Below are 13,725 nucleotides of genomic sequence, written 5' to 3' on the forward strand. Positions count from 1 at the left end.
CGAATATCACGCTTGAAAGTCAAACCAACAATCGACGAGCATGCGAGCGAAAATCACTTTAGCTGAGGTCATTAGAATAAAATTGTCCCATATAAGGAGATACTTGAATAGAATAGAATAGAAAGTACTTTATTGATCCCTGGGGGAAATTCAGCACCTCAGTTTGCTCACAATAGACAATAAACACTTAGGTATTTTTTACATGAGAATAATATAAATACAGTCTATTATACAGCATTATTCACATGTGAATAATATAAATACAGTCTATTATACAGCATTATTCACGTGTGAATAACATAAATACAGTCTATTATACAGCATTATTCACATGTGAATAGTATAAATACAGTCTATTATACAGCATTATTCACGTGTGAATAACATTAATACAGTCTATTATACAGCATTATTCACATGTGAATAGTATAAATACAGTCTATTATACAGCATTATTCACATGTGAATAACATAAATACAGTCTATTATACAGCATTATTCACATGTGAATAGTATAAATACAGTCTATTATACAGCATTATTCACATGTAAATAGTATAAATACAGTCTATTATACAGCATTATTCACATGTGAATAGTATAAATACAGTCTATTATACAGCATTAGTCACATGTGAATAGTATAAATACAGTCTATTATACAGCATTAGTCACATGGGAATAGTATAAATACAGTCTATTATACAGCATTATTCACGTGTGAATAAAATAAATACAGTCTATTATACAGCATTATTCACATGTGAATAATATAAATACAGTCTATTATACAGCATTATTCACATGTGAATAGTATAAATACAGTCTTTTATACAGCATTATTCACATGTGAATAATATAAATACAGTGTATTATACAGCATTATTCACATGTGAATAGTATAAATACAGTCTATTATACAGCATTATTCACATGTGAATAGTATAAATACAGTCTATTATACAGCATTATTCACGTGTGAATAACATAAATACAGTCTATTATACAGCATTATTCACATGTGAATAATATAAATACAGTCTATCATACAGCATTATTCACGTGTGAATAACATAAATACAGTCTATTATACAGCATTAGTCACATGTGAATAGTATAAATACAGTCTATTATACAGCATTATTCACATGTGAATAATATAAATACACTCTATTATACAGCATTATTCACGTGTGAATAATATAAATACAGTCTATTATACAGAATTATTCACATGTGAATAGTATAAATACAGTCTATTATACAGCATTATTCACATGCGAATAGTATAAATACAGTCTATTATACAGCATTATTCACATGTGAATAACATAAATACAGTCTATTATACAGCATCATTCACATGTGAATAGTATAAATACAGTCTGTTATACAGCATTATTCACATGTGAATAATATAAATACAGTCTATTATACAGCATTATTCACATGTAAATAAAATAAATACAGTCTATTATACAACATAATTTACATGTGAATAATATAAATACAGTCTATTATACAGCATTATTCACATGTAAATAAAATAAATACAGTCTATTATACAACATAATTCACATGTGAATAATATAAATACATTATACATTTACAGTACATATACAGTCAAATTGATCATTGATCATCGTTAGTCATCCTGTCCAAAAACCAAAAATGTAAATCCAATTAGTCACCCAACACTAATAATTCTAGTTTTACGTGCATGTTGAACACACATTAATGAACATTTAACATCGCTGTCACTTTTAGTTCTTTATGGAATCAAAATGCTGGCACTCGCAACTTTCTTTGGCCTCATGCAATTTTATCAAACCATTTAAAAAAGCACAATGAGTCACCAAAATGACAAAACAGATTATTTTGTTACATGTAATATTTGGATGTATGATAACGATGTCTTCCAAAAACCAAGATTTGACTATTTTTTTTTTTTTGGTCAACTGCGATTTAGTTTTATTTGTGTTGATTTATCTGTTTATTTTTGAACAATTGTGAACTGGGATTTTAGACACACACGATTCACAGGAAGAGTCAAAAGTACATCAGATGCTGTTTTTCCCGCCCTAATAAGAAATCATTGTAAAAACCAATTAAATCGTTCCAGACAGGGAAAAATATGGGCACAAAAATATTTCTATAGAGAAAAATTCTGTCAGAAAACCATAAATGAACATTTAACATCACTGTTACCTTTACTGATGTTCTTTATGGACTCAAAGTGCTGGCACTCGCAACTTGTTTTGGCCTCGTGGTGAATTATTTTTGCAATCTTAACAAAAAAATAAAAAAAATAAAAAGTGGGCTTCTTAATTTATGCACACGATTCCGTGGAAACAAACCGACTAATAATAACATTTGATGCATGATAACGGTTTGAAAAAGTGGATCTTCCAAAAGCTGACTGTATTTTCTTTCGTTTTATTTTTATTTTTATTTTTTTTTGTCAACTGAGATTTAATTTTATTCGTATTGATTGAATTATTATTATTTTTTTCAATATTTTTTATTGGGTTTCTAGACAAATACAATTGACAGGAATAGTCAAAAATACATCAAATGCTGTTTCCCCCCCCAACAAGTAATAAATAAGTAAATAAATAAATAAATAATAATAATGATGATAATAGTAACAATAACATTAACAATAATATTATTAATACTAATAAAAGCAATCATAAAAATAGTCATATAAATAATAATAATAACAATAACAATAACAATAGCAATAGCAATAACAATAACAACAATAATAATACAATTAATATTAATGATAATAATAATAATAATAATAATTATGATAGGCTCCAGCACCCCCCGAGACTCCAAAAAAGGGACAAGCGGTTGAAAATGTATGGATGGATAATAATAATAATAATAATAATAATAGTAATAATAATAATAATAATAATAATAATAATAATAATAATAATTATTATTATTATTATAATAACAATAACAACAACAATAACAATAACAATAACAATAATAATAACAATAATAATAATGATAAGAATAAGAATAAGAATAATACAAATAATAATAATGATCATATTAACAATAATGCAAGAAATAGTAATATAAATTATAATACAAATAAATAAATAACTTAATTTTCTAGAATTGTGAATCTCTGGGCACCACACAATTGGATTAAATTTGATTCTTGGGGGTAACAAGTCGATCCAGAATCGATTCTCGATTCAAAATCAATACTTTTTTTTTTTTCAACAACATTGGATGCCAGTTGTATGATTAACTACATTCCTCCAAAGATTCAAACTCGAAATGGTTCTCACTTCAAACTGATTCTCGATTCAAATTCATTGAAACTGATTTTCGATTCAAATCCATTCGAACTGATTTTCCATCCAATTCGATTCTTGATTCAAAATGGTTCTTAATACAAACTGATTCTTGATTCAAACCATTCAAAAAGGATTCTCAATTCAAACTGATTCTCAATTCAAGCTGATCCTCGATTCAAACTGATTTCCGATTAAAACCAATTCTTGAGTCAAACTGATTTTCGATTCAAATAGATTGTTGATTCAAAATGATCATCAATCCAAACTGATTCTTGATTCAAACTGATTCTTGATTCAAATGAATCCAAACACATTCTTGATTCAAATTGATTTAAACGGATTGATTCAAACTGATTATAGATTCAAATCAATTCAAACTGATATTGTAATCAATTCGATTCTGGATTCAAAATGATTTTCAATCCAAACTTATTCTCGATTCAAACCGATTCTTGATTAAAATGGATTTAAACTGATTCTTGATTCAAACTGATTCTTGATTCAAATAGATTTAAACAGATTTTCAATTCAATTCGATTCTTGATTCAAAAAGATTGTCAATCCAAACAGATTTTCAATTCAATTTGATTCTTGCTTCAAAATGATTTTCAATCCAAACTGATTCTTGATTCAAACCGATTCTTGATTCAAATGGATTTAGACTGATTCTTGATTCAAATAGATTCAAACTGATATTCGATCCAAACTGATTCTTGATTCAAATAGATTCAAACTGATTTTCCATTCATTTCGATTCTTGATTGAAAATTATTTTCAATCCAAACTGATTCTTGATTCAAATGGATTTAAACGGATTCAAACTGATCCTTGATTGAATTTGATTCAAACGGATTATTGATTCAAATACATTCAAACTGATTTTTGATTCAATTTGATTCTTGATTCAAAAAGATTTTCAATCCAAAATTATTTTCGATTCAATTCGCTTCTTGATTCAAAATGATTTTCAATCCAAACTGTTCCTTGATTCAAACCGAGTCTTAATTCAAATGGACTCAAACTGATTCTTGATTCAAACTGATTCTTGATTCAATTTGACTTAAACGTATTCTTGATTCAAACTGATTCTTGATTCAAATAGATTCAAACTGATTTTCGATTAAATTCGATTCTCGATTCAAAACGATTTTCAACCCAAAGTGATTTTCGATTCAATTCGGTTCTTGATTCAAAATGATTTTCACTCCAAACCGATTTGTGATTCAAATGTATTTAAACTGATTATTGATTCAAACTGATTCTTGATTCAAACTGATGTTTGATTCAATTCTCGATTCTTGATTCAAAATGATTTTCAATCCAAACTGATTCTCGATTCAAAACAATTCTTGATTCATATTGAATTAAACTGATTCTTCATTCAAGCTGACTCTTGATTCATATAGATCAAAACTGATTTTCGATTCAATTCGATTCTTGATTCAAAACGATTCTCAATTCAAACTGATTCTCGATTCAAACAATTCTACCCAAACATTTAATAAAGTCAAATATATATATATATATATATATATATATATATATATATATATATATATATATATATATATATATATATATATATATATATATATATATACAAAGATTGCTTTTTTTCCGCACCCCCAGTATGTTCTTGTATATTGTGTTGAAGTGGTGTGGTGGTTGTGTGTGCAGGTGAAGGTGTGGTTCCAGAACCGGCGGACCAAGTACAAGCGCCAGAAGCTGGAGGAGGAAGGTCCTGACAGCCAGCAGAAGAAGAAGGGCAACCATCACATCAACAGATGGCGCATGGCCACCAAGCAGAGCCACTCGGAGGACATTGACGTCACCTCGGAGGACTGAGCCCCCGGAATCGAACCTGGACCAACACTATTTATGATGTAATATTATCCCGTATAAGTAGACATAGTAGAGGAGCCAAGAGACTGTGCGGAGCAGCCAGGACACCTTGTGTTGTACAAAGGCTTGCTTCATTAAAGCTGCAGTGTGTACAAGTCGTGTCCTTTCCTCTGCACACCAGAGGGCGCTGTCCCTCACCTCACCGGAGCTCGCCTACGTAGTCCTCTCTGGAGCCAAACTTCAGGTGAGAGGACAGTTTTTAGCCAGAGTAGTGATGTGCGATACCACTGAATTTATGGCCGATCCGATACTAAGTAAAATGCAGGCTGGTGTTGGCGATACCGATCTGATATTTGGTGCAAATATACCCAACATGTCTGCTATAATAAAAAATGAAAAGTGTTTTCAAATCATAACATTTCTATCAAAAATGTAAGAAAAATGAGCAAAAAATTGAAATATAATGAGAAAAATATGGCTGAATCTCGGAACTACGCAGTGCACTTGAACGTCTCGTCAAGTGAACACCCAGTGGAGGGATGGGCGATACCACTGAATTTATGGCCAATCTGATACTAAGTAAAATGCAGGCTGGTGTTGGCGATACCGATCTGATATTTTGTGCAAATATACCTAACATGTCTGCTAAAATAAAAACATTAAAAAAAGTGTTTTCAAATAATAAAATTTCTATCAAAAAAAGCAACGGTAAAAAATGTAAGAAAAAAGAGCAAAACATTTTAATGTAATGAGAAAAATATGGCTAAATATCGGAATTACGCAGTGCACTTGAACGCCTCATCAAGTGAACAGCAGTGGGTAGTGATGTGCGATACCACTGATTTTCTTTCCGATCCGATACCAAGTAAAATGCAGGCTGGTGTTGGCGATACCGATTCGATATCGACATTTTGCGCAAATATACCCAACGTGTCTGCTAAAATAATAAAAAAAATGTTTTTCAAATAATAACATTTCTAGGAAAAAATGAGCAAAAAACGTTAATATAATGAGAAAAATATGGCTAAATCTCGGAATTATGCAGTGCACTTGAACGTCTCGTCAAGTGAACACCCAGTGGAGGGATGGGCGATACCACTGAATTTATGGCCGATCCGATTCTAAGTAAAATGCAGGCTGGTGTTGGCGATACCGATCTGATATGCGGTGCAAATATACCTAACATGTCTGCTAAAATAAAAAATAAAAAGCGTTTTCAAATAATAACATTTCTATCAAAAAAAGCAACAGTAAAAAATGTAAGAAAAAAAAAGCAAAACATTTTAATGTAATGAGAAAAATATGGCTAAATTACGGAATTACGCAGTGCACTTGAACGTCTCGTCAAGTGAACAGCCGGGGTAGGTATGGGCGATACCACTGAATTGATGTCCGATCCGATACCAAGTAAAATTCAGGCTGGTGTTGGCGATACCGATCCGATATCGACATTTTGCGCAAATATGCCTAACGTGTCTGCTAAAATAAAAAAAAACTGTTTTTCAAATTCCTATGAAAAAAAAGCAATAGTAAAAATGTAAGGAAAAAAAGAGCAAAAAATGTAAATATAATGAGAAAAATATGGCTAAATGTCGGAATTACGCAGTGCACTTGAACGTCTCGTCAAGTGAACACCCAGGGTAGGGATGGGCGATACCACTGAATTTATGGCCGATCCGATACTAAGTAAAATGCAGGCTGGTGTTGGCGATACCGATCCGATATTTTGTGCAAATATACCTAACATGTCTGCTAAAATAAAAAAAAATAAAAAAAAGTGTTTTCAAATAATAACATTTCTATCAAAAAAAGTAACGATAAAAAATGTAAGAAAAATGAGCAAAACATTTTAATGTAATGAGAAAAATATGGCTAAATCTCGGAATTACGCAGTGCACTTGAACGTCTCGTCTCAAGTGAACACCCAGTGGAGGGATGGGCGATACCACTGAATTTATGGCCGAAAATTAAAAAAGTGTTTTCAAATAATAACATTTCTATCAAAAAAAGCAACAGTAAAAAATGTAAGAAAAAAAAAGCTAAATGTCGGAATCACGCAGTGCACTTGAACGCCTCGTCAAATGAACAGCAGTGAACAACACTGATTTTCTTTCCGATCCGATACCAAGTAAAATTCAGGCTGGTGTTGGCGATACCGATCCAATATCGACATTTTGCGCAAATATACTTAACGTAGGAAAAAAAGTTTTTCAAATAATAACATTTCTATGAAAAAAAGTAATAGTAAAAATGTAAGGAAAAAAAGAGCAAAAAACGTAAATATAATGAGAAAAATATGGCTAAATCTCGGAATTACGCAGTGCACTTGAACGTCTCGTCAAGTGAACACCCATTGGAGGGATGGGCGATACCACTGAATTTATGGCCGATCTGATACTAAGTAAAATGCAGGCTGGTGTTGGCGATACCGATCTGATATTTTGTGCAAATATACCTAACATGTCTGCTAAAATAAAAAAAATAAAAAAAAGTGTTTCCAAATAATAACATTTCTATCAAAAAAAGCAACAGTAAAAAATGTAAGAAAAAAAAAGCAAAACATTTAAATGTAATGAGAAAAAGATGGCTAAATCTCGGAATTACGCAGTGCACTTGAACGTCTCGTCAAGTGAACAGCCGGGGTAGGGATGGGCGATACCACTGAATTTATGGCCGATCCGATACTAAGTAAAATGCAGGCTGGTGTTGGCGATACCGATCTGATATTTTGTGCAAATATACCTTACATGTCTGCTAAAATTAAAAAATTAAAAAAAGTGTTTTCAAATAATAACATTTCTATCAAAAAAAGCAACGATAAAAAAATTTAAGAAAAATGAGCAAAAAATTGAAATATAATGAGGAAAATATGGCTAAATATCGGAATTACGCAGTGCACTTGAACGTCTCGTCAAGTGAACAGCCGGGGTAGGTATGGGCGATACCACTGAATTTATAGCCGATCCGATACTAAGTAAAATGCAGGCTAGTGTTGGCGATACCGATCTGATATTTTGTGCAAATATACCTAACATGTCTGCTAAAATAATAAAATTTAAAAAAGTGTTTTCAAATAATAACATTTCTATCAAAAAAAGCAACAGTAAAAAATGTAAGAAAAAAAAAAGCAAAACATTTAAATGTAATGAAAAAAATATGGCTAAATGTCGGAATTACGCAGTGCACTTGAACGCCTCGTCAAGTGAACAGCAGTGGGTAGTGATGTGCGATACCACTGATTTTCTTTCCGATCCGATACCAAGTAAAATTCAGGCTGGTGTTGGCGATACCGATCCGATATCGACATTTTGCGCAAATATACCCAACGTGTCTGCTAAAATAATAAAAAAAATGTTTTTCAAATAATAACATTTCTAGGAAAAAATTAGCAAAAAACGTTAATATAATGAGAAAAATATGGCTAAATCTCGGAATTACGCAGTGCACTTGAACGTCTCGTCAAGTGAACACCCAGTGGAGGGATGGGCGATACCACTGAATTTATGGCCGATCTGATACTAAGTAAAATGCAGGCTGGTGTTGGCGATACCGATCTGATATTTTGTGCAAATATACCTAACATGTCTGCTAAAATAAAAAAATTAAAAAAAAGTGTTTCCAAATAATAACATTTCTATCAAAAAAAGCAACAGTAAAAAATGTAAGAAAAAAAAAGCAAAACATTTAAATGTAATGAGAGAAATATGGCTAAATTTCGGAATTACGCAGTGCACTTGAACGCCTCGTCAAGTGAACAGCAGTGGGTAGTGATGTGCGATACCACTGATTTTCTTTCCGATCCAATACTAAGTAAAAGTCAGGCTGGTGTTGGCGATACCGATCTGATATTTGGTGCTAATATACCAAACATGTCTGCTAAAATAAAAACAATTAAAAAAGTGTTTTCAAATAATAAATAAAATTTCTATCAAAAAAAGCAACAGTAAAAAATGTAAGAAAAAAAAAGCAAAACATTTAAATGTAATGAGAAAAAGATGGCTAAATGTCGGAATCACGCATTGCACTTGAACGTCTCGTCAAGTGAACAGCCGGGGTTGGTATGGGCGATACCACTGAATTGATGTCCGATCTAATACCAAGTAAATGTCAGGCTGGTGTTGGCGACACCGATCTGATATTTTGTGCAAATATACCTAACATGTCTGCTAAAATAAAAAAATTAAAAAAAAGTGTTTCCAAATAATAACATTTCTATCAAAAAAAGCAACAGTAAAAAATGTAAGAAAAAAAAAGCAAAACATTTAAATGTAATGAGAGAAATATGGCTAAATTTCGGAATTACGCAGTGCACTTGAACGCCTCGTCAAGTGAACAGCAGTGGGTAGTGATGTGCGATACCACTGATTTTCTTTCCGATCCAATACTAAGTAAAAGTCAGGCTGGTGTTGGCGATACCGATCTGATATTTGGTGCTAATATACCAAACATGTCTGCTAAAATAAAAACAATTAAAAAAGTGTTTTCAAATAATAAATAAAATTTCTATCAAAAAAAGCAACAGTAAAAAATGTAAGAAAAAAAAAGCAAAACATTTAAATGTAATGAGAAAAAGATGGCTAAATGTCGGAATCACGCATTGCACTTGAACGTCTCGTCAAGTGAACAGCCGGGGTTGGTATGGGCGATACCACTGAATTGATGTCCGATCTAATACCAAGTAAATGTCAGGCTGGTGTTGGCGACACCGATCTGATATTTTGTGCAAATATACCTAACATGTCTGCTAAAATAAAAAAAAATAAAAAAGTGTTTTCAAATAATAACATTTTTATCAAAAAAAAGCAACGGTAAAAAATGTAAGAAAAAAAAAGCAAAACATTTAAATGTAATGAGAAAAATATGGCTAAATTACGGAATTACGCAGTGCACTTGAACGCCTCATCAAGTGAACAGCAGTGGGTAGTGATGTGCGATACCACTGATTTTCTTTCCGATCCGATACCAAATAAAATTCAGTCTGGTGTTGGCGATACCGATCCGATATCGACATTTTGCGCAAATATACCCAACGTGTCTGCTAAAATAAATAAAAAAACTGTTTTTCAAATTTCTATGAAAAAAAGCAATAGTAAAAATGTAAGGAAAAAAAGAGCAAAAAATGTAAATATAATAAGAAAAATATGGCTAAATCTCGGAATTACGCAGTGCACTTGAACGTCTCGTCAAGTGAACACCCAAGGTAGGGATGGGCGATACCACTGAATTTATGGCCGATCTAATACTAAGTAGAATGCAGGCTGGTGTTGGCGATAACGATCTGATATTTTGTGCAAATATACCTAACATGTCTGCTAAAATAAAAAAAATAAAAAAAGTGTTTTCAAATAATAACATTTCTATCAAAAAAAGCAACAGTAAAAAATGTAAGAAAAAAGAGCAGAAAATTGAAATGTAATGAGAAAAATATGGCTAAATGTTGGAATTATGCAGTGCACTTGAACGCCTCGTCAAGTGAACAGCAGTGGGTAGCGATGTGACTTTATGTCCGAGCCGATACCAAGTAAAATTCAGGCTGGTGTCGGCGATACCGATCCGATATCGACATTTTGCGCAAATATACCTAACATGTCTGCTAAAATAAGAAAAAACATTTTGTCAAATGAAAACATTTCTATCAAAAAAAGCAATAGTAAAAATGTAAGGAAAAAATGAGCAAAAAATTGAAATATAATGGGAAAAATATGGCTAAATCTCGGAATTACGCAGTGTACTTGAACGTCTCGTCAAGTGAACAGCCAGGGTAGGGATGGGCGATGCCACTGAATTTATGGCCGATCCGATACCAAGTAAAATTCAGTCTGATGTCGGCAATACCAATTCGACATTTTGTGCAAATATACCTAACATGTATGCAAAAAAAGTATTTCCGCATAATAACATTTCTATAAAAAACAAACAAAAGTAAAAATATAAGAAAAAAGAGCAAAAAATTGAAATGTAATGAAAAAAAGATAGCTAAATGTTGGAATTACACTGTACTTGAACGCCTCGTGAAGTTAGCAGCCAAAGCAGTGACGTGCGATCCGATACCAAGTAAAATTCCGGCTGGTATTGGCGGTACCGATTCGATACTTTGTGCAAATATACCAAAGGTGTCCACCAAAATGTAAAAAGTTGTTCATTTTCAAATAAAAACATATCTATCCAAAAAAACAACAACGGCAAATATATAAAAAAATGTTTTCAAAAAATCAGAATGTAATGAGAAAAACTGATTAAAAAAACCAACAACTTAATAATAATGTACTTTGTTGCCTATAACACAAAGTTTTGTTTTTAAATATAAATAAAAGATTTTTACAGCAAAAAAAAAAAAAAAAAAAAACATATCAAAAAGGCCCCCTAATATTTGACTTTTCAGTATTTGGCCATTGGTAGAAAACGTTTAGACATGCCTGATCTAAAATATGGAATAATTTAAAATACAAATAAAATATACTTGAAATATAAACAAAGTTTAGTTAATTTATTTAAAAACAAAATAATACTAACTAAATGACAACAACCATAATAAACACTGTCAAATGTGTAACTGAACATTAATATTTTCATACAGGCCAAATTTTTGACACACTAGGTCAAAAATCACACAATCGTGATATTTTTTTCTTAGTTAGCAAAGAAAAGTCCATAAATTAGCCTCACCGTTTTAAAAGCCGCAGGATTCAAAGCGTAGGAAAAAAGCAGCGACTTATAGTCCAAAAATACGTAAAAATTTAAGAAAAAAATAGCAAAACACCAGAATGTAATGAGAAAAAGCTGACATTTATAAACTAATAATTAATAATAATGTACTTTGTCGCCTATGACACAAAAATATATATAAAAGTTTTTTTAGCATTTAAAAAAAAATATAAAAACATATCAAAATGGCCCCCTAATATTGGATTTTTCAGTATTTGGCCGTTAGTAGAAAAAGTTTAGACACCCCTGATCTAAAATAAAAGATTTTAAAATTTAAAATAAAATATAAAAAAAGTTGAGTTAGTTTATTTAAAAATAAAATAATACTAACTAAATGACGACAACCATAATAAACATTGTTAAATGTGCAACTGAATATTAATATTTTCATACAGGCAGAATTTTTGACACACTAAGTCAAAAATCACACAATTGTTGTTGCGAAGAAAAGTCCATAAATTGGCCGCACCATTTTAAAAGCCACAGGTTTCAAAGCGTGGGGAAAAAAATTCGTCAAAATGTAGGAAAACTAGCAAAAAAATCAGAAAGCGGACATTTTTAAAGTAATAATTAATGTATTTTGTCGCCTATAACAAAGTTTTGTCTTTAAATATATATAATATATGTTTTTAGCATTTTTTTTTAAATAAAAAAAATAGCAAAAAGCCCCCTAATACATGACAACAACCATAATAAACACTGTTAAATGTGTAACTGAATGTTAATATTTTCCTAGGAGCGTGGGGAAAAAAGCAGTGACTTATAGTGCAAAAATACATAAAAATGTAAAAAAAAAAAAAAGGAAAAAAAAAAATCAGAATTAATGAGAAAAATCTGACATTTTTTAATTAATAATTAATAATAATGAACTTTGTTGCCTACAACACAAAGTTTGTACTTTGTCTTTAAATATATATAAAATATTTTTTTTAGCATTTAAAAAACCCCAAAACATATCAAAAAGGCCCCCTAATAGTGGACTTTTCAGTATTTGGCCCTTGGTAGAAAAAGTTTGTTTGCAACTGAATATTAATATTTTCATACAGGCAGAATGTTTCACACACTAGGTCAAAAATCACACAAACGTAGCGAAGAAAAGTCCATAAATTGGCCGCACTGTTTTAAAAGCCGCAGGTTTCAAAGCGTGGGGAAAAAAATCAGCGGCTTATAGTCCAAAAATACGCTAAAATGTAAGAAAATAGAAAAAAATCAGAAAGCGGACATTTTTAAACTAATAAATAATAATAATGTACTTTGTCGCCTATAACACAAAGTTTTGTCTTTAAATATATATAATATATGTTTTTAGCATTTTTTTTTTTTAAATGAAAAAATATCAAAAGGCCCCCTAATACATGACAACAACCATAATAAACACTGTTAAATGTGCAACTGAACATTAATATTTTCATACAGGCAGAATGTTGGACACACCAGGGCAAAAATCACACAATCGTAGCGAATAAAAGTCCATAAATTGACCGCACTGTTTTAAAAGCCGCAGGTTTCAAAGCATGGGGAAAAATCAGCGGCTTATAGTCCGAAAATACGTCAAAATGTAAGAAAATAGAAAAAAATCAGAAAGCGGACATTTTTAAACTAATAAATAATAATAATGTACTTTGTCGCCTATAACACAAAGTTTTGTCTTTAAATATATATAATATATGTTTTTAGCATTATTTTTTTTTAAATGAAAAAATATCAAAAGGCCCCCTAATACATGACAACAACCATAATAAACACTGTTAAATGTGCAACTGAACATTAATATTTTCATACAGGCAGAATGTTTCACACACTAGGTCAAAAATCACACAATCGTAGCGAAGAAAAGTCCATAAATTGGCCGCAC

General features: G+C 31.1%; 1 protein-coding gene across 1 annotated transcript in view; it reads left to right on the forward strand.

The window, feature by feature from the left end:
- The window catches only part of emx1 (empty spiracles homeobox 1), a 12,644-nt gene extending 7,475 nt beyond the window's left edge, over positions 1-5,169 (forward strand). The window contains exon 3 of the mRNA XM_061986830.1: positions 5,001-5,169. Coding sequence (XP_061842814.1) covers positions 5,001-5,168 — 168 coding nt within the window. The 3' untranslated portion in view covers position 5,169. The remainder of the gene's footprint in view (positions 1-5,000) is intronic.
- The last annotated feature ends 8,556 nt before the right edge of the window (positions 5,170-13,725 follow it).

Source organism: Nerophis lumbriciformis, linkage group LG26, assembly GCF_033978685.3.
Source record: "Nerophis lumbriciformis linkage group LG26, RoL_Nlum_v2.1, whole genome shotgun sequence".
NCBI lineage: Eukaryota > Metazoa > Chordata > Actinopteri > Syngnathiformes > Syngnathidae > Nerophis > Nerophis lumbriciformis.